Source organism: Budorcas taxicolor, chromosome 25 (genome assembly GCF_023091745.1).
Source record: "Budorcas taxicolor isolate Tak-1 chromosome 25, Takin1.1, whole genome shotgun sequence".
Taxonomy (NCBI): Eukaryota; Metazoa; Chordata; class Mammalia; order Artiodactyla; family Bovidae; genus Budorcas; species Budorcas taxicolor.
This window is the reverse complement of record NC_068934.1, coordinates 17,997,072-18,023,441: the sequence shown is the minus strand read 5'-3', so window position 1 is coordinate 18,023,441 and position 26,370 is coordinate 17,997,072. Positions and strand designations below refer to the sequence as shown.

At 39.5% G+C, this 26,370-nt stretch overlaps 1 protein-coding gene across 3 annotated transcripts in view; it reads right to left on the bottom strand.

The window, feature by feature from the left end:
- Positions 1 to 26,370, bottom strand: part of NARS2 (asparaginyl-tRNA synthetase 2, mitochondrial) — a 132,283-nt gene that overhangs the window by 90,779 nt on the left and 15,134 nt on the right. For 2 of the 3 annotated variants that reach the window (XM_052662004.1, XM_052662005.1), the window contains exon 5: positions 23,233 to 23,313. The exons of the other annotated variant lie outside the window; for it this stretch is intronic. In XM_052662004.1, coding sequence (XP_052517964.1) covers positions 23,233 to 23,313 — 81 coding nt within the window. The remainder of the gene's footprint in view (positions 1 to 23,232; positions 23,314 to 26,370) is intronic. 3 annotated transcript variants of the gene reach the window in all.

The window sequence follows — 26,370 nt, the reverse complement described above, 5'->3', positions numbered from 1 at the left end:
AGGACCCAAATAAAAAAATTTTTTTTCCCCCAAAGATGACATACAGATGGCCAACAGGCACACGAAGAGATGCTCAACATCACTAATCATCAAGGAAATGCAAATCAAAACCACAATGAGATACCATCTCACATCTGCTAGGATGTGTAGTGTCAAAAAGGTAAGAGATAAATGCTGGGCAGAATGTGGAGGAAAGGAACTCAGGCTCACTGCTGGTGAGAATATAAACTGACACAGCCACTATGGAAAACAGTATAGCAGCTCCTCGTGAAATTAAAAACAGAACTACCATGTAACCCAACAACCCCACTTCTGGGTCTATATCCCATAGATTTCCAAAGGAAAGAAAGTCATTATCTCAAGGAGAGATATGTATTTGCATGTTCAGGAAAGCATTATTCACAAGAGCCATGGTATGGAAACAATGTGTCTGTTAGTGGGTGAAGGAAAGAAAATGTGAGACACACACACACACAGGCTGGCACACATACAAACAATGGAATATTATTCTCTCTTAAAGAAGAAGGAAAAAGGAAATCCTTGTCCTTTACAATGATAGGATGAACCTGGAAGGCACCATGCTAAGGGAAATTAGCTTGACAGAGAAAGACAAATACCTCAAATGTCTCACAATATTACTTAAATGTAGAATCTAAAAAAAGAAAAAGGTCAAACTCATAGAAACTGAGAATAGAATGTTGTTGCTGGAGCTAGGTGTTAGGGAAAATAGGGAGAGGTTGGTAAAAGGGTAAAAACTTTCAGTTATAAAATGAGTAAGGTCTGAAGATCTAAGGTACACATAGTGACTATAGCTGATAAGCACTATACTATGTAAGTAAAACTTACTTAGGGAGTAGAAAGTAAGTGTACTCCCTTTCCAAAAACAATAAACATGTAGGGTGATGGACATATTAAGTCAATTGAGGGACTCCTTTCTCAATGTGTAAGTATACTAAATCACCACACTGTAAAATTATTTTAAAATTTTGTCAACTGTATCTCAATAAAGCTGGGGGAAAAAAACCTTTATATTACTTTTCTCTTTCTGACTTAATATAATCATATAGTATATTTGATTTCATTCACTCAAAACTGTAGTTGTGAGTTTTAACCATGTTGTCTGTTACTGTAGTTCATTCATGTTTACCATAGTAGGGTATTCCATTTCATGATTTTATTACAATGTATCTATTCTGTTGTCAGTACACATTTGGATTGTTTCCAGCTTGAAACTAATATGAATTATACTGCTATGTACATTTTTGTAAATATCCAGTTATATGCATTTCTATGCAGTAGAACTCTTGAGTAATTGGGCATGCACATCTCTGACATCAGCAGATTATGCCAAACTACTTCCCAAAGTAGCAACACCAATGTCCTTTTCCACCAGCAGTGTATAAGACTTTACACTGCATTATATCGAAACAGTGATTCTCAGTATGTGATTTGTGGTTATCTGGGGTTTCCCAAGATTCTTTCAGGAGGTTTGTAAAGTCAAAACTATTCTCCTAATATTAGTAAGTTACTTGTCTTTGTCATTGCGTTGATACTTGCCCTGATAGTGCAATAACAGTGGCTAAATCTGCTGGTATCTCAGTTCAAATCATGGCAAGGGACTAAACTGTACTATAGTCATTGTATATATTCTTCACCACTAAGTGCTCATAATGAAAAAACTAAAAGCCAGACTAAAGAATGTCTCCGAAGAAGCTGTTTCAAAAATTATTTTTTTAAGTCTTTACTGAATTTGTTACAGTATTACTTTTATGTTCTATTTTTTTTAGCCGGGAGGCATACGGGATCTAACACGTACTCCTTGCATTGGAAGGCAAAGTCTTAACCAATGGACCACCAGGGAAGCCCCTCAATAATTACTTTTATTAAATACTGATCTTTAGTACATGCCTTTCTAATATCTGATGTGACAAAACAGGAAACACACATAAAGCCCCCGTGCTGCATGGTGAAGTGCGACTGTTGCTGCAAACAAAAGCACCTGGGTGACTGCACTGAGAGCTGAGCAAGCTGCTTCACGTGTGTGCTTAGTCGCACAGTCGTGTCCAGCTCTTTGTGACCCCATGGACTGTAGCCCGCCAGGATCCTCTATTCATGGGATTCTCCAGGCAAGAATACTGGAGTGGGTTGCCATGCCCTCCTCCAGGGGATCTTCCTGACCCAAGGAGCGAACCCAATCTCCCACATTGCAGGCAGATTCTTTGCGTTATGAGCCACCAGGGAAGCTTTATGGACACCATTTTTTACTTGAAAGGCTGACATGGTTATTTAGTCTTGAATATTTCAGTAATGTTTTCTCAAAAACAACTGAAGGGAGACTACTGCCACAAGGAACACTACTGATGGATTTTTTTTTTTTTTAACCAAGGATAAAATTTGAGCTCTGAAGCAAAAACTGAGATTTTGAAAAATGTGCATCTGCCACTGTGACCATGATAGCATTCCAGGCTTCACAGAATTTCATGATGAGACTGATATTATTGAATACAAGTGTTTAAAAACCTGCATAATTTAGGGAATCAGCACTATGCAATTAACAAATGATTAATGCTACAAAATTACACATAAAAGATTCACTCAAATTTTAAGCTAAACCAAAGGATTTCAGTGTAACAAAGTATGAAAGCATGAAAATATATTTGTTATAGTATGAACTGGGAAGAGTATTTCAGCCAGCAGAGTGGTCAGTACCTTAAGATACCAGTACAGATTCCACACTGTAACTAATCTTTAAGAAACCATCATTTGCTGAGTTGTGGAACAGAATCAAAGAACAGGCACAACCATCTAAAAGGCTATCAGAACACTCCTTTTTCCAGTTACATACCTACACGATGCTACATTTTAATATACTTCAACCAAAACAACGTATTGTAACAGACTAAATGCAGACGCAAATAAGTGGATACAGATGTCCCGTACTAGACAGACAGTAATGAAATGTGCAAATATGCACAAAAATACCACTCTTCTAATTTTTTCAGAAAATATATTTATCCACACAAATATTTTACATATGCTAAAATATAATGAACTGATGAATTTTAGGTGGAGTAATAAATATTTACTAATATTTTTTTCTCAGCTTTGATGGCTAATATGGCAAATACCAACAGACTATACCTCATGGTCCCCCATAACTTTAGTGTCAAGGGGCCTGGGGAACTGCTGAACCAAAACAATCTCTTTGGGATCGCAAAGAGTTGGACATGACTGAGCGACTGAACTGAACTGATCAAAGTTTATTCGTGAACAATATAACCCAGTCTTTCTCTGTACAACAGAAAAAAATTTTGCTAAGTTGTTTTGTCAACAGAAGACAGAAAATGCAGAGCCAAGAAAAGGGAACCCAAGAACTACGAAATATTCTTAAATGTGTTTCCCCAAAAAGCTTCATATTATGGGGCTCTGAAATCCTGTGTCTTTGCGGTCTTCCAAGAAAACACGTATTTTTGAATTGCTCTCCAGGTATCTGACACAAGTCTGACTCTGTGTCCTTGTAAAGCATGTAGCAAGGAGAGTAAGCAGCAGTTAGAGTGGAAATCAGTATTATCAGCAATGGAAATTTTATTTGACCTCCATAGTTACTGAAGTACCCACATCCTATTTTACCTCTTCCCATCTTCTACTTGGTCCCCACCTCCCCGTATTTTCCCCTATTCCATTTACTCATAATACCAGACAGGAAAAATTGAGAAGAGAATGTACAAAGAGGAAACATGGCACAGAAACTTAAGAGGTCTCAAATCAAAACAGCAGGCCCTTGCCGTGTTTCCCCTAAGCTTCAATTTCCTTTAAAGAGCATGAAGGAAAGAGACAGCACTCACCGTCTGTAAGTTCCACATAACCAGTGAGTATCTGTTTTCTCTCCTTACCCCAACTAAGGGTTTATAGACAGGCTATGCCTTTTGTGATACAGATAATACAGAATCAAAGAACCTTTGAGTTAGATGAGACCTTAACAGAATGTTCCTTTCATTATAAAAGAAAAGACCCTAAAGCTGAAAAATGTGTTAAAATGTTAAGCCAAATGTCACACACAACCAGTTTTTGGCAAAACCAGCAGCAGATTCCAAATTTCTCACTTTCCAGTACAATCATCTCTCTGATATATGAGGTTGCTCCCCTATTTTCTTTCCCTGTGCAATAGGAATATCGCTATTGGATTCAAAATGTTTTTTCTAAAAAGTGTTAGTCTCTTTTAAGTATTGAAATTCTGATCATATAAAACAAAACACAGGAACTAAATACAGTCCCCAAAGATATGTGGGTTTTAAGTTTTATGTTCCGCATTGAGCTATGTTTCAAAGGGGGCGGCCATCACGCTATAGGAATCACCCTTTCATGCCATCAAATTCCATCTCATAGATGAAAACTAACGCCGGGGGGAAACAGGCTCAATTAACTGCATCCTCTTTGGTTTTGTTAGTTTTGAGATGCTCCTGTTATTAACAAGCCATGTAAGTAAGCCTTTCACTGATCTAACAATTTCCAACAAGTCTTACTGATGTTTCCATATTTCCCAGTTGCTACAAATATGTGTATCTTGGTGTACACTGAACTTCTGGTATAAAAATAATCTTCCTCAAAATAAGGACCCACTTGCATTCCAGAACACCCACTAACTAGAACACCCACTCTTAGCCCTGAGAAAGGATTCATTTTGGCAACTATTTGATCAGTAGGAAAGGAAATTAGCTTAGATTGTTTGTAAACAGTCTGCCTCCTTGCTGAGCAGCCTGAGAAAGAACCAACATGGAAAGAACAAAGACACACATCTGGGGAGCCTGCAGGATCACAGGGCGACACTGGGGCAAAACAAAAGGTGAATAAACAATATCGCCTCCTTATTATTATTTTTTTTTTTAGGAAAGAAACACAATGCAAATTGCCCAGTCAAATTTGCTCCCAAATGTAAAGGGGTCAGGGAAAACACATCAAACATTTTCTTCACTATCATTCAAAGGATTTTGGCTTATTAGTTGTCAGGCTGGGGCTACAGAGATGAATATATGGTCCCAGTTCATTAACTACCCTCTTATACCAATTTTCTAGCTTTCTGTGAGAAGGGAGATCTGCTGTTCACAATTCCTCAACCACTCATACAAATCAACTGAATGAACATTTCCTCCCACTTCAGTGTGCTAAAGGTAAAAAGTGAGATTCTGGGGAGGAGGAGGTGAGAGGGAATTATTCAAGTAGTGAAGGCAAACTTGGAATATTGCTTATTAGAAAAATTTCCCTTTAGCCCTCATGGATCATGAAACACAGATTTCAGATGTTTTCTTCAACACCTAAAACTTTTTTTTGGTCTCTTCCTTTCTATTTTTACTGTTACTTCAGTAGCTGGTGAGTTATCACTTTATACCTAGATTTTATGCCAATGGCTACTATCTCCTACTCCCCTCTTCTAACCTGGTCTTGCTGCTTTCTCCCTTAAGTCTTTTCCAGGCTTATAAACCTCACTGATTTTGCAGTGCGTCCTCTGCTCTGTCCTAACCTATCTTACCTTTTCAGGCTTCTTTCCTATTATTCTCCATTAAAAACACCCACAAAGAGAAAATCATGTTGACAGTACTCTTCAAACCTAAGTAATCTCCAGTCATCCTTCCCTTGAGTGTTTGCAGATGCTGTATTTTTCCCCTGGAATGCACTTGTGCCTCTCCCCATTGAGAAAGAATGCTTTACCAATATTTTACCGCTTAATTATAGACTGCTTTATAATGTTATACAACTCTGTATGTCTCCATCTCTTCTGCTGGAATATAAGGTCCTTACTGGCAGGGACTATCTTATATTACTTTTAACCTCGCTAAAGGACCTGGCTCCGACTAAACACACTAGGCATTTAATAAATATTTAAGAAGCAAAACTGCAGTAAGTATCAAGTTGTTTAGTTGCTAGGTCATGTCTGCCTCTTTTGTGACCCCAAAGACTAGAGCCCGCCAGGCTCCTCTGTCCATGGGATTTCCCAGGTAAGAATATTGGAGTGGGTTGCCATTTCCTTCTCCAGGGGATCTTTCCAACCCAGGGATCAAACCCACGTCTCCTGCCTTGGCAGGCAGATTCTTTACCACTGAGCCACCTGGGAAGCTGCACTAAGTATCAAGAATCCTCATTAAATTTCCTCCTATGAAAGCTAATCACTTATCTCCCACACCTCCTCTCAATATAAAAATTGAATCCAACCAACTATAACTAAGATGATAGTTTCTTACAGTTGCTATGAAATGTACAACAGGTTACTGACAACTGGACCAGAAAAACTTGGTCATCCTTCACCTCTGGCTGTGGTACTGAGAGATAATATACAAATTTCATCATTTGATGCTGTTTAAAAATCATCCAAAAAAAGTTCGTATCATGTGGGGGGATCAAAGTGTCTCTCGAGTCAAAAATGCCATGGACTGCTCCCTTCAAGGATGGTATCAGCTTAGACTGTTTGTAAACAGTGTGCTTTCCCACTGAGTAACCTGAGAAAGAACCAGGAAAGAACCAACACTATTTCCATCAAAAACCCATTCACCCAAACAATCAAATGGTTCTGGTCCTAAAGAATATAAGCTCAAAAGGCTTCCTAGTATTTATAAAGCTGACATTTTCACTTATGAGCATTTAACTGAATTCTACTGAATTTTAATTCGTGTACTGACAACATGCAAGTTCATGTTAAAAAGGAAAATCCACTTTCCACTTTATTTAGCAATGGAAACAACCATTTGTAGAAAAAAAAAACCCCTCCATATTAATAGTTCAAAAGGTTGGCAGCAGTCCTGATCTAGTTAACATAACTACTTCTGGGAAAACATAGGCCAAGAGTAGAGATAAGAAAAACAAAACAAACATGTGCCCTGGTACTGACATGCAAAAACTACTTTTTAAATATATCCAGATTCCAATCACAGTTTAGAATCTATGGTTTCAAGTCTGGTCTAAACTACTATCATCTGTTCACCTGGATTATGGGATTAGACTCAACTGGTTTTTCTTCTTCTGTACTTAACCACCCACCATTTATTCTCCATACAGCAGCCAGAATGATCTCATTAAGACACTAGTGATTTACATTACTCCTTTTCCTAAAACTCTCCAATGATTTGCCATTTCATGCAGAGTTAGAATTCTTATAATGCCTGCCAAGTCCTGTGTCCAAGATTCCTAGCGGAAATGTTTCTGATTATCACATGAAGAAGGGGAGCGCCTGCAATTTAGTTGGTCCTCCCAGAGTTTCAAATAGCCCATGGAATATTCGTTAGTGAATTATGTGAATTTTGTTCTTTCATTATACTCTGAATTTTCCAGAATGCCTCCTTCATGTAAATTAAGGGAAGGCTGCACTTTGATATAGGACATTATCAATAATTATTCACCATTTCACAAAATCCCATCACAATTACTGTTTACAGCATTTGAGTCAGCAATATACACACATGCTTAAGTCCTAACTTATAACTCTTAAAGTCAGACACTCTACATAATCACTACTTGTATTCTAAATTGTCATACATAATGAAATATACTACTTTCATTTATGTCTTCTTTATATTAAGTTAGAAACATGGCATTATTTTCTTTAAGTGCTTATATTATCTGTATTTCATTTCAGAGGAGAAAAGAGATTTTATTTGTATAAATATATACAACATATTACAAATATATAAAATAGAGTGTTTCATCTTATCATGTCCCTGCACCACATGCACTTACTCTCTCACCCCTCATCCCCACTATTCTTCCCAGCGTTCACCATGCTCCACCCACAGTGTCCTTCAGGACTACTTCTTGAAAACTTCAGGCAGTTCCAGCCACAGGACCTTTGTACCTGCTGTTTCTTCTGACTGGAATGTTCCTTCCCCAAGTATCAACATTACTCACTCTCAACTCCAATTCTCACTATTCAATAAATAGTACTGCATGCCATAAACTGTGGAAAAACATCTGCAACAATATACTCAATGAAAGACTGATACCCAGAATATAAAAACACTGATATGCAATATATAACACAGATAAACAACAAGGACCTAATCTGTAGCACAGGGAACTACGCTCAATATTTTGTAATAACCAATAAGGGAAAGGAGATCAGTCCTGGGATTTCTTTGGAAGGAATGATGCTAAAGGTGAAACTCTAGTACTTTGGCCACCTCATGCGAAGAGTTGACTTCTTGGAAAAGACCCGGATGCTGGGAGGGATTGGGGGCAGGAGGAGAAGGGGACGACAGAGGATGAGATGGCTGGATGGCATCACGGACTCGATGGACGCGAGTCTGAGTGAACTCCGGGAGCTGGTGATGGACAGGGAGGCCTGGCGTGCTGCGATTCATAGGGTCTCAAAGAGTCAGACATGACTGAGCGACTGAACTGAGCTGAACTGAACTGAATTAGGGAAAGGAATCTGAAAAAGAATATATATATATGTATAACTGAATTATTTTGCTGTATACCTGAAACACAATATTGTACATCAACTATACGTCAATAAATAAATAAAACCTGCAAAAAACAAACATACAAAAAAATAATACAATAGAAAGTATTACAGAAGAGGAAACGAGTGGTCAATAATCGTAAGAAAAAAAAAATCTCAATTTCAATAGTTATCGGGGAAAAGCAAATTAAAATCACATCAAGATCCCATTTTACATCCATGAGGTTTGCAAAAGGTTAAGACTGAAAATACTGGATACTGGAAAAGATGTGGAACAGCACACCCTGCTGATGGGAGTTTAAATTCCTCCTTCCCTCTAAAAATAAAAATTTACATTTGTCTAGTTAAGCTGAAACTATGAATAGGTACTTCCACTATTCTGTATGTACACCTGAAGGCATACTGGAATTACCTAGAAAGCCTCAAGAAAATACAAATGCTTGAGTCCTATTTCCCAGAGATTCTTATTTAATAGAAATATAATACCGAGGGGAAAAAGCTCATCCGAGAAAAACAGTATGATTCCATTTGCGTTGAGAACCATTCAAATTGAAACAATATTTTTCCTAGAGATCCATCCATATGGCAAAACTATTTTTTTTAAAAAGCATAAGAATAAAAAACACAAAATCAGCATAGTGGGAAAAGGCGGGAGATGGAACAGGGAGGGCAGAGTGGAGGATCAAAGGACCTTATAACGCCCTATTTCTTCAGTTTAGTATTTAGTGGTACAATTGTATGCCTTATACTGCACAGAGCTTATACTAATAGGTTATTTATAAACATAGAAGTGCAGTACCCATAGTTCTTGCCAACACTGCTGCTGCTGCTGCTAAGTTGCTTCAGTCGTGTCTGACTCTGCAACCCCATGGACGGCAGCCCACCAGGCTCTGCCGTCCCTGGGATTCTCCAGGCAAGAACACTGGAGTGGGTTGCCATTTCCTTCTCCAATGCATGAAAGTGAAAAGTGAAAGTGAAGTCACTCAGTCGTGTCTGACTCTTAGCGACCCCATGGACTGCAGCCTTCCAGGCTCCTCCGTCCATGGGATTTTCTAGGCAAGAGAACTGGAGTGGGGTGCCATTACCACTAGCCTATCAGTAAATGTTGTTAGGATCCTTCCCCCCAAAAAATAAAAGCTTGTCTTGAAAGAATGATCAAAAGAAAGGACAAGGATGCATTACTTCAATGTGGTGCTCATTCTTAACAGTTGTCTGTACCTAATAAAAAGAGTCTTATTTAATCTCAGAACTTTAGCCAAAGTACTGGTATCTTTTCTCAAAAGCTCACTTCAGATAAAAATCATGGTGTGACAAGCATTTACTTTCCAGCTAAACAGATCTTTTTTAAATTACACCTCTGGCCCTTATTGTGTGACTTTTGAGAAATTCTACCTTTGTCAGATTTCCCCATGTTAAAAAAATTTTTTATTCATTCAACAAATATTTATGGAGAAACTATAATGCATACAATATTAAACAATAATGAACTAGATACTCATTGTTTCTGCTCCTCTGAAGGCAAACTTATTCCTACTTCAAAGGGCTGCTGAAAAGATCCTATAATACATATAAAGGAACTTGACATGGCGCCTGAAATATACTTGGTACTCAATATATGCTACTTCTCTTTCTGCCTGGATTACTTAAAGCTAATGAGGTGGATTCTTCCTTTTAAAATCCTAATAGTTTAACATTATAAAAAAAAATCAATAAAATAATATATATGACAAAGAAATAGAAGAAAACAACAGAATGGGAAAGAAAAGATATCTCTTCAAGAAAATTAGAGATACTTTGCCCATTTCATGCAAAGATGGGCTCAATAAAGGACATAAATGGTATGGACCTGACTGAAGCAGAAGATATTAAGAAGAGATGGCAAGAATACACAGAAGAATTGTACAAAACAAGATCTTCATGACCCAGATAATCACAATGGTGTGATCACTCACCTAGAGCCAGACATCCTGGATTGTGAAGTCAAGTGGACCTCAGGAAGCATCACTACAAACAAAGCTAGTGGAGGTGATATAATTCCAGTTGAGCTACTTTAAATCCTAAAAGATGATGCTGTGAAAGTGCAGCATGCAATATGCCAGCAGATTTGGAAAACTCAACAGTGGCCACAGGACTGGAAAAGGTCAGTTTTCATTCCAATTCCAAAGAAAGGCAATGCCAAAGAATGCTCAAACTACCACACAATTGCACTCATCTCACACGCTAGTAAACTAATGCTCAAAATTCTCCAAGCCAGGCTTCAGCAATAAGTGAACCGTGAACTTCCAGATGTTCAAACTGGTTTTAGAAAAGGCAGAGGAACCAGAGATCAAATTAGCATCATCCACTGGATCATTGAAAAAGCAAAAGAATTCCAGGAAAATATCTATTTCTGCTTTATTGACTATGCCAAAGCCTTTGACTGTGTGGATCACAATGAACTGTGGAAAATTATGAAAGAGATGGGCATAGCAGACCACCTGACCTGCCTCTTGAGAAACCTATATGCAGGTCAGGAAGCAACAGTTACAACTGGACATGGAAAAACAGACTGTTTCCAAACAGGAAAAGCAGTACGTCAAGGCTGTATATTGTCACCCTGCTTATTTAAGTTATATGCAGAGTACATCATGAGAAACACTGGGCTGGAAGAATCACAAGCTGGAATAAGACTGCTGGAAGAAATATCAATAACCTCAGAATTGCAGTTGACACCACCCTTATGGCAGAAAGTGAGGAAGAACTAAAAAGCCTCTTGATGAATGTGAAAGAAAACAGTGAAAAAGTTGGCTTGAAGCTCAACATTCAGAAAACTAATATCATGGCATCTAGTCCCGTCAGTTCAGTCGCTCAGTCGTGTCCAACTCGGCGACCCCATGAACCACAGCACGCCAGGCCTCCCTGTCCATCACCAACTCTCGGAGTTTACCCAAACCCATGTCCATCAAGTCGGTGATGCCATCCAGCCATCTCATTCTCTGTCGTCCCCTTCTCCTCCTGCCCTCAATCTTTCCCAGCATCAGGGTCTTTTCAAATGAGTCAGCTCTTTGCATTAGGTGGCCAAAGTATTGGAGCTGGAGTTTCAACATCAGGCCTTCCAAAGAACACTCAGGACTGATCTTTAGGATGGACTGGTTGGATCTCCTTGCAGTCCAAGGGACTCTCAAGAGTCTCCTCCAAAACCACGGTTCAAAAGCATCAATTCTTCGGCACTCAGCTTTCTTCACATCCAACTCTCACATCCATGCATGACCACTGGAAAAACCATAACCTTGACTAGACAGACTTTGTTGGCAAAATAATGTCTCTGCTTTTTAATATGCTGTCTAGGTTGGTCATAACTTTCTTTCCAAGGAGTAAGCATCTTTTAATTTCATGGCTGCAGTCACCATCCGCAGTGATTTTGGAGCCCAGAAAAATAAAGTCAGCCACTGTTTTCCCATCTATTTGCCATGAAGTTATGGGACCAGATGCCATGATCTTCGTTTTCTGAATGCTGAGCTTCAAGCCAACTTTTTCACTCTCTTCTTTCACTTTCATCAAGAGGCTCTTTAGTTCTTTTTCACTTTCTGCCATAAGGGTGGTATCATCTGCATTTCTGAGGTTACTGATGTTTCTCCTGGAAATCTTGATTCCAGCTTGTGCTTCTTCCAGCCCAGCGTTTCTCATGATGTACTCTGCGTATAAGTTAAATAAGCAGGGTGACACTATACAGCCTTGATGCACTCCTTTTCCTATTTGGAACCAGTCTGATGTTCTATGTCCAGTTCTACCTGCTGCTTCCTGACCTGCGTATAGGTTTTTCAAGAGGCAGGTCAGGTGGTCTACTATGCCCATCTCTTTCATAATTTTCCAGTTTATTATGATCCACACAGTTAAAGGCTTTGGCATAGTCAATAAAGCAGAAATAGATGTTTTTCTGGAACTCTTATTTTTTCCATGATCCAGCAGATGTTGGTAATTTGATCTCTGGTTCCTCTGCCTTTTCTAAAACCAGCTTGAACATCTGGAAGTTCACGGTTCACGTATTGCTGAAGCCTGGAGAATTTTGAGCATCACTTTTCTAGCGTGTGAGATGAGTGCAATTGTGTAGTAGTTTGAGCATTCTTTGGCAGTGCCTTTCTTTGGGATTGGAATGAAAATTGACCTTTTCCAGTCCTGTGGCCGCCACTGAGTTTACAAATTTGCTGGCATATGAGTACAGCACTTTCACAGCATCCTCTTTCAGGATTTGAAATAGCTCAACTGGAATTCCATCACCTTCACTAGCTTTGTTCGTAGTGATGCTTCCTAAGACCCACTTGACTTCACATTTCAGGATATCTGGCTCTAGGTGAGTGATCACACCATTGTGATTATCTGGGTTGTGAAGATCTTTTTTGTACAGTTCTTCTGTGTATTCTTGCCACCTCTTAATATCTTCTGCTTCAGTCAGGTCCATACCATTTCTGTCCTTTATTGAGCCCATCTTTGCATGAAATATTCCCTTGGTATCTCTAATTTTCTTGAAGAGATATCTAATCTTTCCCATTGTATTGTTTTCCTCTATTTGTTTGCATTGATCACTGAGGAAGGCTTTCTAATCTCTCCTTGCTATTCTTTGGAACTCTGCCTTCCAATGGGTATATCTTACCTTTTCTCCTTTGCTTTTCGCTTCCCTTCTTTTCGGAGCTATTTGTAAGGCCTCCTCAGACAGTCATTTTGCTTTTTTGCATTTCTTTTTCTTGGGGATGGTCTTGATTCCTGTCTCCTGTACAATGTCATGAACCTCCGTCCATAGTTCATCAGGCACTCTGTCTATCAGATCTAGTCCCTTAAATCTATTTCTCACTTCCACTCTATAATCATAAGGGATTTGATTTAGGTCATACCTGAATGGTCTAGCAGTTTTCCCTACTTTCTTCAATATGAGTCTGAATTTGGTAATAAGGAGTTCATGATCTGAGCTATAGTCAGCTCCCGGTCTTGTTTTTGTTGACTGTATAGAGCTTCTCCATCTTTGGCTGCAAAGAATATAATCAATTTGATTTCAGTGTTGACCATTTGGTGATGTCCATGTGTAGAGTCTTCTCTTGTTTTGTAGAAGTGGGTCTCATCACTTCATGGCAAACAGATGGGGACACAGTGGAAACAGTGGCTGACTTTATATTTTTGGGCTCCAAAATCACTGCAGTTGATGACTGCAGCCATGAAATTAAAAGACACTTACTCCTTGGAAAGAAAGTTATGACCAACCTAGACAGCATATTCAAGAGCAGAGACATTACTTTGCCAACAAAGGTCTGTCTAGTCAAGGCTATGGGTTTTCCAGTGGTCATGCGTGGATGTGAGAGTTGCACTGCGAAGAAAGCTCAGCGCCGAAGAATTGATGCTTTTGAACCATGGTGTTGGAGGAGACTCTTGAGAGTCCCTTGGACTCCAAGGAGATCCAACCAGTCCATCCTAAAGGAGATCAGTTCTGAGTGTTCTTTGGAAGGCCTGATGTTGAAGCTAAAACTCCAATACTTTGGCCACCTGATGTGAAGAGCTGACTCATTTCAAAAGACCCTGATGCTGGGAAAGATTGAGGGCAGGAGGAGAAAGGACGACAGAGAATGAGATGGCTGGATGGCATCACCGACTTGATGGACATGGGTTTGGGTAAACTCCGGGAGTTGGTGATGGACAGGGAGGCCTAGCATGCTGTGGTTCATGGGGTAGCAAAGGGTCGGACACGACTGAGAGACTGAACTGAACTGAAAGTATTATAGAGATATTAGTTGATTTAACATACTTTACAAATGTTAGATGGGTCCTCATCTGGCTCAGTGGTAAAAAACCCACCTGTCAATGCAGGAGACACAGGAGAGATGGGTTCAGTCACTGGGTTGGGATAGATCCCCTAGAGGAAGGCGTGGCAACCCACTCCAGGATGCTTGCCTGGGAAATTCCATGGACAGAGAAACCTGGTAGGCTACAGTCCATGGGGTTATAGAAGAGTTAGACACCACCAAGAAACTAAACAATGACAACCTTTTACCTGGATTATCTTTTTTTGTTTTTAAGTAATATATGCATATGATCAAAAATTCAAATAATATAGAACAGGGGGCCCCATTTCCAGGGGTGAGTGTACTATGAGTACCTAACTTCTAGATATGTCCTAGGCATCTTTGACATCCAAAAACTGTACTTCCTTAATAGAAATAGAAATCCTCAACAGAAAAATAAATGACTAGTCAAAATCTTCTTTTACAACTGAAGGATAGTTGATTTACAATGGCTTCAGGTGTACAGCAAAGTAACTCAGTTATATATACATCCATATCTATTTTTTCAGAACCTCTTCCCTTACAGGTTATTACAAAATATTGAGTACAGCTCCCTGTGCTTTACAGAGGTCCTTGTTGTTCCTGAAAATGACTGGTCTTAAGGCTGAAAGTTGTACAAAATTAAAAGAACCCCCAAGTATCACCAACAAGCATACAAATTTTCCACCATTGTCAGGTAGTATGGAGGGCAGTTTTCCCCATAAGGGCCTTACAATCTAGATGAGGAAACTAAACTAACGTCAAAGAACAACTAGAGGACACAAACAGCTAAACTACTAAATAGGAAATGACAACTAAACAGGGGTTGGAAGAAAAGAGTTGCTTGGAGAAGAGGTTTGACTTGGGTTAGCCCTCATGCATTCGAGAAGGAAATGGCAACCCACTCCAGTGTTCTTGCCTGGAGACTCCCAGGGACAGGGGAGCCTGGTGGGCTGCCATCTATGGGGTCGCAGAGAGTTGGACACAACTGAAGTGACTTAGCAGCAGCAGCCCTCATCCTATATAAAAAGATTAAAAGAAACAGGGAAGAGTACTGAAAAGTGAACACATCAAGCAGAACTAACGTGATGTGTGCCATAAATAACTTAGCCATAAGAATTCACAAGCACCAAAATTCCCAAGGCCAAGTAAGTTCTCATTACCACTTCTAGAATGCACAACAGTTTGGAAGAGAAGCCTTTGGTGTCTACATCAGCCTGCTTTTGTGAATACATATTACATTTTCCTTACTTTTGATTAGCAATGTTAAGTTTTCATATGGTGCAGTGGTAAAGAATCTGCCTGCCAATGCAGTATTCTTGCCTGGAAAATTCCATGGGCAGAGGAGCTGGGTGGGCTACAGATTATAGGGTCGCAAAAATTCAGACATAACTGAGCATGAGAGCACGCATAGTGTTATTCACATTTTATAAGTAGGACGTTGAGAACCGTGGCAGTAAAAAGTAGTCCAAAAACGACTGGCTTTTTCTTCTTCTGGCATGACAGTGTAGGGAGTTTCACAGACCCACTCCTCAGTGAAATCGGTGAAAGTTTTAAAATAAAAAACAACAACAACAACAAAAACCTACCCCCATTCCAGCCTTCTAAAGTCCCTTAAAGTGGTCCTAAGTGCTAATGGCAAATGAAGAAACATGGAATTCAAGAAAATCTACTAGAACTTGGTAAGGACAAGGAACTTCAGTGGTGTCTATAAACGACAATCTTGCTCCCACCGTTCCCCATCACAGCTAAGCAGGACAGAATCTCCACTCCAGACTGATGCCAAGGACACAGGGTTCTTCTAAACCCTGGCTCTTAGGCAGAGAACTATTTCAGCAGGATGAGCACCATAGCATGCCGGCATTTCTCATCTTGCCCATAGTTACTCAATGCTGAAGCTACACAGAGTGTGAGTGTGGCCGAGAGGTAGCAGCTCCCTTCTTCTGCCCAGTCCCTGCTCCTGGAATGGAGGCTTTACCTTTGGTGAGGAACTGCTAAGAACACTAGACCCAGATTCTCTTGCCCCATCTCAAACCAACGAGGCCTGGGGCTGTAGCCACCACTCAACTGAGCACTCAGCTCCTAAACTGTAATGTCACTTTCAGAGAAGTGTCCATTATTCCTGCCCTCAGCCCTAGAGCCTGATTCACAGAGTCACCAGGGCTAGAAGAAATCATAAACCAGACTTCCAAGTCTCTCTCCAAAGGAACCGACTTCATTAGCAACAGGGTGTAGTTAAGCTCCAACCTAAGGGTTCTCTTAAAAACTGTGGTTGCAGTGATAGGCCACTGGGAAGAAACTGATATTCACTGGAGATAAAGGCTGAATAAACTGTAGATCTGCTAGTTTGCAGAAAGAAATGGAAACAGACAGGTAGGAAGAGATCTTTTGGGGGTCAGAATAAATTTCAAAAACTGACCTTAGGAAGCATATCTTTAAAGTTGCCTGAATTTGACTGCAATAGTCTGTGAAGCAACCTATGTCCGTGAACACTGTCGAAAACAAAAGAGCAAGCAGGTGTAATTAGTGGAGTTTAAGAGCTGAGTACGGTCTGGGAAAGAAATAGCCAAAAAGAGTCCTGCCAGAATCAATGTTATCCCTGGATGGTAGTGGGCATACCCCAGGCTGTACCCACTGAGGGGCAACACTGAAGACTTCACACTGCGGGGGGTGGGGAAAAGATAGATTTGTATCTAGAATAAAGAATTCCTATAACTCAACAACAAAAAGACAGATCAGGCAATTAAAAACTGGGCAAAGGACTGAAACAGATATTTCTCAAAAGAAGATATACAAATGGTCAACAGCCACAAAATGATCTTCAACATCCTTAGACATTAGGGAATGGCAGATGGAAGCAACAAGATAACCACTTCCCATCCATCTGGATGGCTATAATCAAACTGAAAATAATCAGCACTGGTGAGAATACAGTAAAAGTGGAATTCTCAGATATCACTGCTGGGAATATAACATGCTGCAACCACTGCAGGAAATACTTTGGTAGTTCCTCAGTAAGTTAGACACAGAGCATAAACATGTGACCCAGCAATCCCACTCCTAGAAATATATTCAAAAGAACTGAAAACAGGTGTTCAAACAAAAATGTTAACATGACTGTTCACAGTATTAATATCTGCAAAAACCAAAGGTGGAAACAACCCAATGAACATCAATGAATGAATGGTTAAACAAAATGTGATATATCCATACAATGGAATATTATTCAGCAATAAAAAAATAAAATTCTGATACAAGTTAACTGAAGGCAGACACAAAAGGCCATGCACTGTATGATTCCATTTATATGAAATATCCAGAAATCCACAGAGACAAGAAGTAGATGTGAGATTACTAGAAACTGGAGGTAAAAGGGAATGAGGAATTTTGGCTACAGAGCTTCTGTTGGGGTGCTGAAAAATTCTGGAACTATATAGCAGTGATGGTTGTACAACACTGTGACTATATGGTATGAACAGTTCATTAAAAATGGTTACAGTAATGTAGTTTATATTACGTAAATACCCACAATAACAATAAAAGCAAAACAATCTAATGCCAAACTTCAGTACACAGTATGAGAGTTCCCACAGTATAAGATTCAGATATAAAACTACACACTTCACAGGTTCCATTTAATAGACTTTCAATTTATTCTTCACTTTTAAAAGTATTTAAATGTATAAATGCTAGACCTGAATACTGTTCCTATTATGTAATGTATTACTCCAAGATTTTCTCAGCCTAATTTAATTTCATAATATGCGATTATTCAGCTACCACATTTTGGCATAGAACTGTAATTAAAAGCTTAAATATGAATCACATATAAATATAAATTGTATCTTATCAAAAGAAAAAGGCAAACAGAAAATCCACAGTGAAATACCACTTCACACTGTCTGGTATTGCTGTAATAAAAAAACAAGAAGAAGAGCAATAATAAATGTTGGCTATACTCAGGAGAAACTGGAACCTTCATACACTGCTGCTGGGAATGTAAAATGACACAGTCACTTTGGAAAACGGTTTGGTGGTCCCTCAAAATATTAAACATAAAGCTACCATGTGATCCAGCAATTCCACCCAAGAGAAATAATATCCAAATGTTTTCACAAGTGCTCACAGTAGCATTAGTCATAATAGCCCAAAGGTAGAAATAATTCAAATATCCATCAATGCCTAAATGGATATATAAAACACTAGACATCTATACAACAGAATACTGCTGCTGCTGCTAAGTCGCTTCAGTCGTGTCTGACTCTGTGTGACCCCATAGACGACAGCCCACCAGGCTCCCCTGTCCCTGGGATTCTCCAGGCAAGAACACTGGAGTGGGTTGCCATTTCTTTCTCCAATGCATGGAAGTGAAAAGTGAAAGTGAAGTCACTCAGTTGTGTCTGACTAGTAGCGACCCCATGGACTACAGCCTACCAGGCTCCTCCGTCCGTGGGATTTTCCAGGCAAGAGTACTGGAGTGGGTTGCCATTGCCTTCTCTGACAACAGAATACTAGTCAGGTATAAAAAAGAATCAAGTACTGTTGCATGCTACATGTATGCAACTTTGTGCTAAATGAAAAAAACCAGACACAAAAGGCCATATGTAGTATGACTGCATTTATATGAAATACTCCAGAAGAGACAAATCTATACAGAGTGGTTGAGTGGTTACCTAGAGCTTGGGGTGGGAACGAGAAGGGACTGCTAATGGGTAGGTAGTAAGTTTCAATACGGGGTGATGTAATGCTCTAAAAGAAAACTGTGAGGATGGCTGCATAGCTCTGCCACTGTACTGAAAACCATGGAACAGTATCCTACACCCTACCTTTATTCTTTATGATTCACCAATATAAATCTTCTAATCTTCCATCCAGAGCCCAGTGAAAACCCCCACACTTATTTCAACTGCTTGACTCTGCGCACACTGTTCCCCTACCTAAAATACTCTCCCTAGTGTACAGTAGAGGGGGCTTCCCTGGTAAGCGCAGATGGTAAAGAATATGCCTGCCATGCAAGAGACCCAGGTTTGATCCCTGGGTCAGGAAGATTCCCTGGAGAAGGGACTGACAACCCACCCCAGTATTCTCACCTACAGAATTCCATGGACAGACCATGGGGTCACAAAAAGTCGGACACAAATGAGCAACACACACACACACACACACACACACACACACACAAACACGGTACAGTTAATTTACATACTTATTTTGAAGATGTTTCTGATCAAGTCAGTTCTCATGATCCTAATTATCCTCTAGATTTCATACATACCACTTAAAACTGGTAACACTGTAACGTCAAATATATACATAAAGCAGTTTCACCTTACTTCCTATCAATGTTTAGATTTTGCCAGAATCTCTAATTCATGCTTTTAATTTCTTTTATCTTCTCAGAGATAAACCACTCACTGCAGAATCATGAGAATCAAACGTAATCGTGCTCAACTAGGGCTCTAAGACAAAGAGGAAAAAAGTGTACGACCAGGGACTGTTGTAGGATAAGCAGCATCAAGAGTGAACGAAGAGAGCCTCTCTGGTGGCCCAGTGGTTAAGAACCTACCTGCCAATGCAAGGGACATGGGTTCACACCCTGGTCCGGGCAGCTCCCACATGCCAAGGACAACTGAGCCTGTGTGCCACAACTACGAAGCCCATGCTCTAGAGCCCACGAGGTGCAACTCCTGAGCCTACATGTTGCAACTACTGAAGCCTGAGTGCTCTAGAGCCCAGGCTCTGCACCAAGGGAAGCCACTGCACAAGCCCACACACTGCCACTGGAGAGCAGCCCCCCACTCAACCCAGCTGGAGGGCAGCCCCCGCCCGATCCAGCTGGAGAGCAGCCCCCGCCCGATCCAGCTGGAGAGCAGCCCCCGCTCGATCCAGCTGGATAGAAGTCCACACAGCAATGCAGGCGCAGTGCAGCCAAAAATAAATAACAATTCTTTAGGAAAAAAATGAATGAAATGCGCACTCCTTTCTCTATCAAATCCTGCAAACTCACCTGCTTTACCAACCAGAAGTGTGACAACATCTTTATATCATCTCCTTCTCACACTCTGAATAAACAAAGCTAATTCCACTATCTAAAATTCCTCAGCATGGCCCTGAAGAACTATGCACATAGAACACTTATTTGTTTTACTGTTGTTTAGTCACTCGGTTGTGTCTGACTCTCTGTGAGCCCATGGACTGTAGCACGCCAGGGTCCTCTGTCCATGGGATTTCCCAGGCAAGGATACTGGAGTGGGTTGCCATTTCCTTCCCCAGAGAATCTTCCTGACCCAGGATCAAATGTGAGTCTCCTACACTGGCAAGTGGATTCTTTACCACTGAGCCACCAGGGAAGCCCTCTCATTTATTAAGCTTCAGAAATTCATTTTTCCCTTTCTATATATTTATACTTGCCTTGTGTTGGTTAGAGTCCAAAACACACATGTTCTAATCATTTAGACTTGCCTGGAGGATTTCTCTGGTAGTAAAGCACTTAGCTCCAAATTTATCTTATTTAAGTTTGCTACTCAAATATTTTTTATTTAATTTGGGCCTAATAATTCCCTTCATACTTGTAAAAACTCCTTTTAAAAATTTTATTTATTTTTTAATTGAAGGATAAATGCTTTACACAATTTTGTTGTTTTCTGTCAAACATCAGCATGAATCAGCCATAGGTGTACCTATGTCCCCTCATGTCAGGACAACTTCTTGTAGTGAATACACTGTTCGATTACATGAAGAGAAAGCATCATTACCAAGAGTCAGAACATACTGAACCACAGACAGTAGTTTTATACAGGTCCTGTCATTTGATGGAATCACCCAAATGTATAAAGAATTTTGACTTCCCTCAGAGACATAGAAATCAGTGAATAAATACAAAAAGCACCAGTCAACAACATATATTTCTCTTTGTATGCTGTTATACTAACTGGCCAATGATTTTAAACAGGCTGTCTAACTGGCAAGTGAAAGGCTTTCAAGTGCCTACAAGTAAGAAAAACTGGTAACTTTTAAATTTCCTGCAACAAGTGCAGGCTAACAATGCCTGGCCCATAGAAGGAGCTCAAAAAATAATTGCTGAACAAAGGACTGAAATAAAAGCCTTCATGAGGTATAGAGACTAAATCATTTTTCTGAAAAATACATTTTCTAAAGACTCTGAAAAGAGAAAATATTCACATGCATACTTTTCTATTTTAGTTTATCCCTTAAAATAAGAATTATACCCAAAAATGTTAACTGGGGCTTGAATCTGTATAAAAGATATCTTAGAATTTTCATTTATTTCTTCAAATTTCTCTAGCTTATCACTTCACAGTTATCAAAAAGGCAAATAGAGTAGTAAATTAAAATTCCACTCCTTTCACAAAGGAGGCAAGAATATACAATGAGGCAAAGACAACCTCTTCAATAAGTGGTGCTGGGAAGAAAACTGGACAGCTACATGTAAAAGAATGAAATTAGAACACTTCCTAACACCATACACAAAGATAAACTCAAAATGGATTAAAGACCTAAATGTAAGACCAGAAAATATATAACTTTTAGAGGAAAACCTAGGCAGAACACTCAATGACATAAATCAAAGTAAGATCCTCTATGACCCACTTCCTAGAATAATGGAAATAAAAACAAAAGTAAACAAGTGGGACCTAATTAAACTTAAAAGTTTTTACACAGCAAAGGAAACTATAAACAAGGTGAAAAGACAGCCCTCAGAATGGGAGACAGTAATAGTAACTGAAACAACTGACAAAGGATTAACTTCCAAAATAGATAAGCAGCTCATACAACTCAACACCAGAAAAACAACCAACTGAATCAAAAAATGGGAAAAAGACCTAAACATTCATTTCTCCAAAGACATACACATGGCTAACACATACATGAAAAGATGCTCAACATCCCTCATTATTAGAAGAATGCAAATCAAAACTACAATGAAGGTACCACTTCACACTGGTCAGAATGGCCATCACCAAAAAGTCTACGAACAATAAATGTTGGGGAGGGTGTAGAGAAAAGGGAACCCTCTTGCACTGTTGGTGGGAACGCAAATTGATACAGCCACTACGGAAGACGGTATTGAGATTCCTTAAAAACTAGGAATAAAACCACCATATGAGCGAGCAATCCCACTCCTAGGCATATACCCCAAGGAAACCAAAATAGAAAAAGACACATGTATCCCATTGTTCACTGCAGCACTATTTATAATAGCTAGAACATGGAAGCAACCTAGATGTCCATCGACCGATGAATGGATAAAGCTGTGGTAAATATACACAATGGAATATTACTCAGCCAAAAAAAGTGAATCAGTTCTAATGAAGTGGATGAATCTAGAGCGATTATACAGGGTGAAGTAAGTCAGAAAAAGAAAGATAAATATTGTACGTGAATGCATGCATAAATATGGAATCTAGAAGACGGTACCAAGGAATTTATTTGGAGGGCAGCAATGGAGAAAAAGACATAGAGAATAGACTTAGGGACACAGGGAGAGGGGAGGAGAGGGTGAGACGTATGGAGAGAGTAACATGGAAACTGACATTACTGTATGTAAGACAGACAGTCAATGGGAATGTGCTGTAGGTCTCAGGGAACTCAAACGGGCTCTGTATCAACCTACAGGGGTGGGATGGGAAAGGAAACGGGAGGGAAGCTCAAGAGGGAGGGGACATATGTATACCTATGGCTGATTTACACTGAGGTTTGACAGAAAACAACAAAGTTCTATAAAGCAATTATCCTTCCATTAAAAAAATAAATAAAAATTAACTTCTTTAAGTCATAATGTAAGTAATATAGCTGGTTGCACAGAAAATTAAAGAAGTATGAATTTCCTATGTATGTTTTTTTAAGGATTATTATCAATAAACCTTCAGGTTCTGGTCATGGTCTATCCATATAACTCTCATTAAATTTAAATCAACTCTCAAATGAAAAATATTAGCAAGCAATATATCCTCCAAAGTGGGATGCACAACTTACTTCAACTTGAAACAGTTCTCCAGCCCCCTCACAGTCATTGGATGTGATTACTGGAGTATGAATATGCACAAAGCCACTGTCCTGGAAGAAAGAGAGAAACCACTTGTCTCAGTACATCTGTCTGTGAAACAGTTCCAAGAATATACACCTTTTTATATGATTAAAATAGCACTAAGAGAATGTCACATCAAATTTCTCCTTAATCACACAACTAAAACTACTGAAATATCAAATGGAATGTTTATTATGCCCAAAAAATATTATTAATAAATCCAAACTAACTTAGACAATATCTAGTCCAACCTCCTCACTTCCAAGATAAGGAACTGAGGCCCAGAGAAATTTAATGAGAGGCCAAAGTCACACAACTAGTCAGTGTCAGAGCTACAACTGGAACCTGGGTGCTCAGGCTGTCTCTTTGGTGCCATTTCTTCTCGCTTCTCCAGCATACTGGTAGTGATTTACCACACACTCACTCACTCAGGCTAATGCACCATGATGTTGCCCACATTACTAAGGGAATACAAAGTGATCAATATTAAGTTCAATTATTTTGGGATAAGAAATTGTAACAACTATAAAAAGGAAAAAAAATTGGGAACCAGGGACTGAAGAAACAAAGAGCAAGACAGGCAGAAATATTATTTAGGAAGTCTACAACTAAACTGCTAGCACAGTGCACTGCACGTGGCGGCGGCAGGAAGATTCTGAGCAGCAAACCTTAAAGCACCCAAGCGAGTCTTCCACTCTGAAGTCTGAGACTATCTCCATTAGTGAACCACAAAAGCTGTTACTAGTAAAATTGAAATAACCCAGCAACTTCAAAGTTGTACTTTCATTTTGACTATGGATGTAGGTAAAAGGTTACAATCAGCATAAATGTTGCAAGGTAGGGGTGGGAGCAGCTATAGTGAATTTATGTTGCAAAGGCAGAAGAATATGTGTTTAACAGACACATTTTGCTCTTGAAACCAACATAATAAATTCATATATATAAACATCTGTGTGCTCAGTCACTTCAGTCGTGTCCAACTCCTTGCAATCCCTTAGACTGTAGCCCTCCAGGCTCATCTGTCCATGGAATTTTCCCAGCAAGAATACTGGAGTGGGTTGCCACGCCCTCCTCCAGGGAATCTTCCTGACGCAGAGGTCAAACCGGCATCTCCTGCACTGCACACAGATTCTTTATAGCCAAGCCACTGGGGAAACTCATATACATGTCTAATCTCTGCTACATTCTGCCGGTCACGGGCGGAATGTAAAATATGTCAGTGCACTACCAGGGGCCTCCCATATTTGCCCCTTCCTTCCTAATAAGACTGAATTCAAGTATTGTGGCTAGGATACAAAGCATCCAGCCAAGTACTTGCCTTATGAGGTAGAATGATTACATTTTCAAGCTATAAATTAGGAGTTTTAGGAAGTATTCAAATATGTACTTAATCTGAGAACAACATTCGGAGAAGTGCTGCAGAGAGCACATTACAGAGAACAAATGAAACAGAATCAATAACATGACTGCATTAAACTTTTATCTCCCAGGAGCCAAGAATTATGGACATGAATCATTTATTCCACATGAATGCAGGCAACTATGAGCATGAGTGCAGTAAACAAAGAAAGGAAGTGAAAAATCCAAAGGAAATGAGGGTGGCGAGAGGGAGGGGAAAGGGAGGAGAAAATTTAACGGCTGAATGTAATTGCCAGAGTTAGAACTGGTCAACTGCTTCAAGAAACAATGCTGTAAATCGTATGGAAATAACTGGATGGGATTTAAAAAAATAAAAATTACTCAAATAATGCTAAACCTCCCAAAAGGCGTCACCAGCTTTTTAAGTCTAAACAGTGCTAGCAAGGCCTATCATATCTAAGACTATAACATTACCACCAAAAGTTATAAAGAAGGTACAAAGGAATAACAAAGGTGAGAACAAAGTCCAAAAATGAGAAAGTGAACAGCAAAGTAGGAAAATAAATAGCAAGGGTACTGTCAGCGGCTGCCTCCAATGGGGTTCCGATATCAAGTACTTATCCCATCCCATAGCAAAGGGGTTCCTAACGAGAGATACAAATGCCAGAGAAGGGGGCAAAAATAGTGGCCCAGTTATTTAGATCTCACCCACCACCTCTAAATATCTAAGTATTTGGACAGATACATATTTCTACAATCAGATATGATAAAACAATGAGTACTTGAAAATTAAAAATTTGTGTACTAAGGCCCATATGTATTAGTCAAAGACTCATGGACTGTTTTTAACACACAAAAAACAAGTATCATTATTTAATCAGACTCAACAGAAAAGAAACAGGACAGCAATTGCTGGCCGCAGGCGCACCACTGGCAAACAGTGACAGCAGGAGGAGACCAACCAACAAAACAAAACCCAAAAACACCCCCATAAAAAGCAGTTGCGGGAACTCAGAGACACAGCAGTCCAGGGTCATTTAACCCAGCGTCAAAGAACACTCCCCACTGTGACAGGCTTTGAGGCACTGCCATGCTGAGAAGGAAACAATCTGATACTCAGAGGAAGAAACTCAACTCACCAAGAAAGGGCAAACGTATTAACATCTTTTCAGGAGCCTAAAGTAACAAACATAGAAACAGCACCCAGTACAGAATAATATACAACTATAATTTAGTATGTCCTATAACACTCATACACAAGTGGGTAACATCTTTAAGGGGAATATCAAGATTATGTTTTCTAGGGCCTTACAATTACAATTAAAAAGTGAATTTTTAAGATTCAAAAGTGCCTATCTTTATAAACATGTCTAACACTGCAAAAATCCATTATTTTTAACCACCTAAAAGATCCCTGGGTTGGGAAGATTCCCTGGAGGAGGGCATGGCAACCCACTCCAGTATTCTTGCCTGGAGAATCCCATGGACAGAGGAGCCCGACAACCTACAGTCCATGGGGTCACAAAGATCAGACACAACTGAGCGACTAAACACAGCACAAAATGTTTTTTAAATTTTACTTTGCTGATTCTTTGATTTCAGAGTTTTATAGTTTATTCTCTCATGTAAAAATAGTTTATCTGTAAAAACTTCAGATAATAAACAAATGTGTTTAAAAAAAAAAAGTGAAATGCATGAATTAGGAAAAGCCCACTTGTTAATGGACT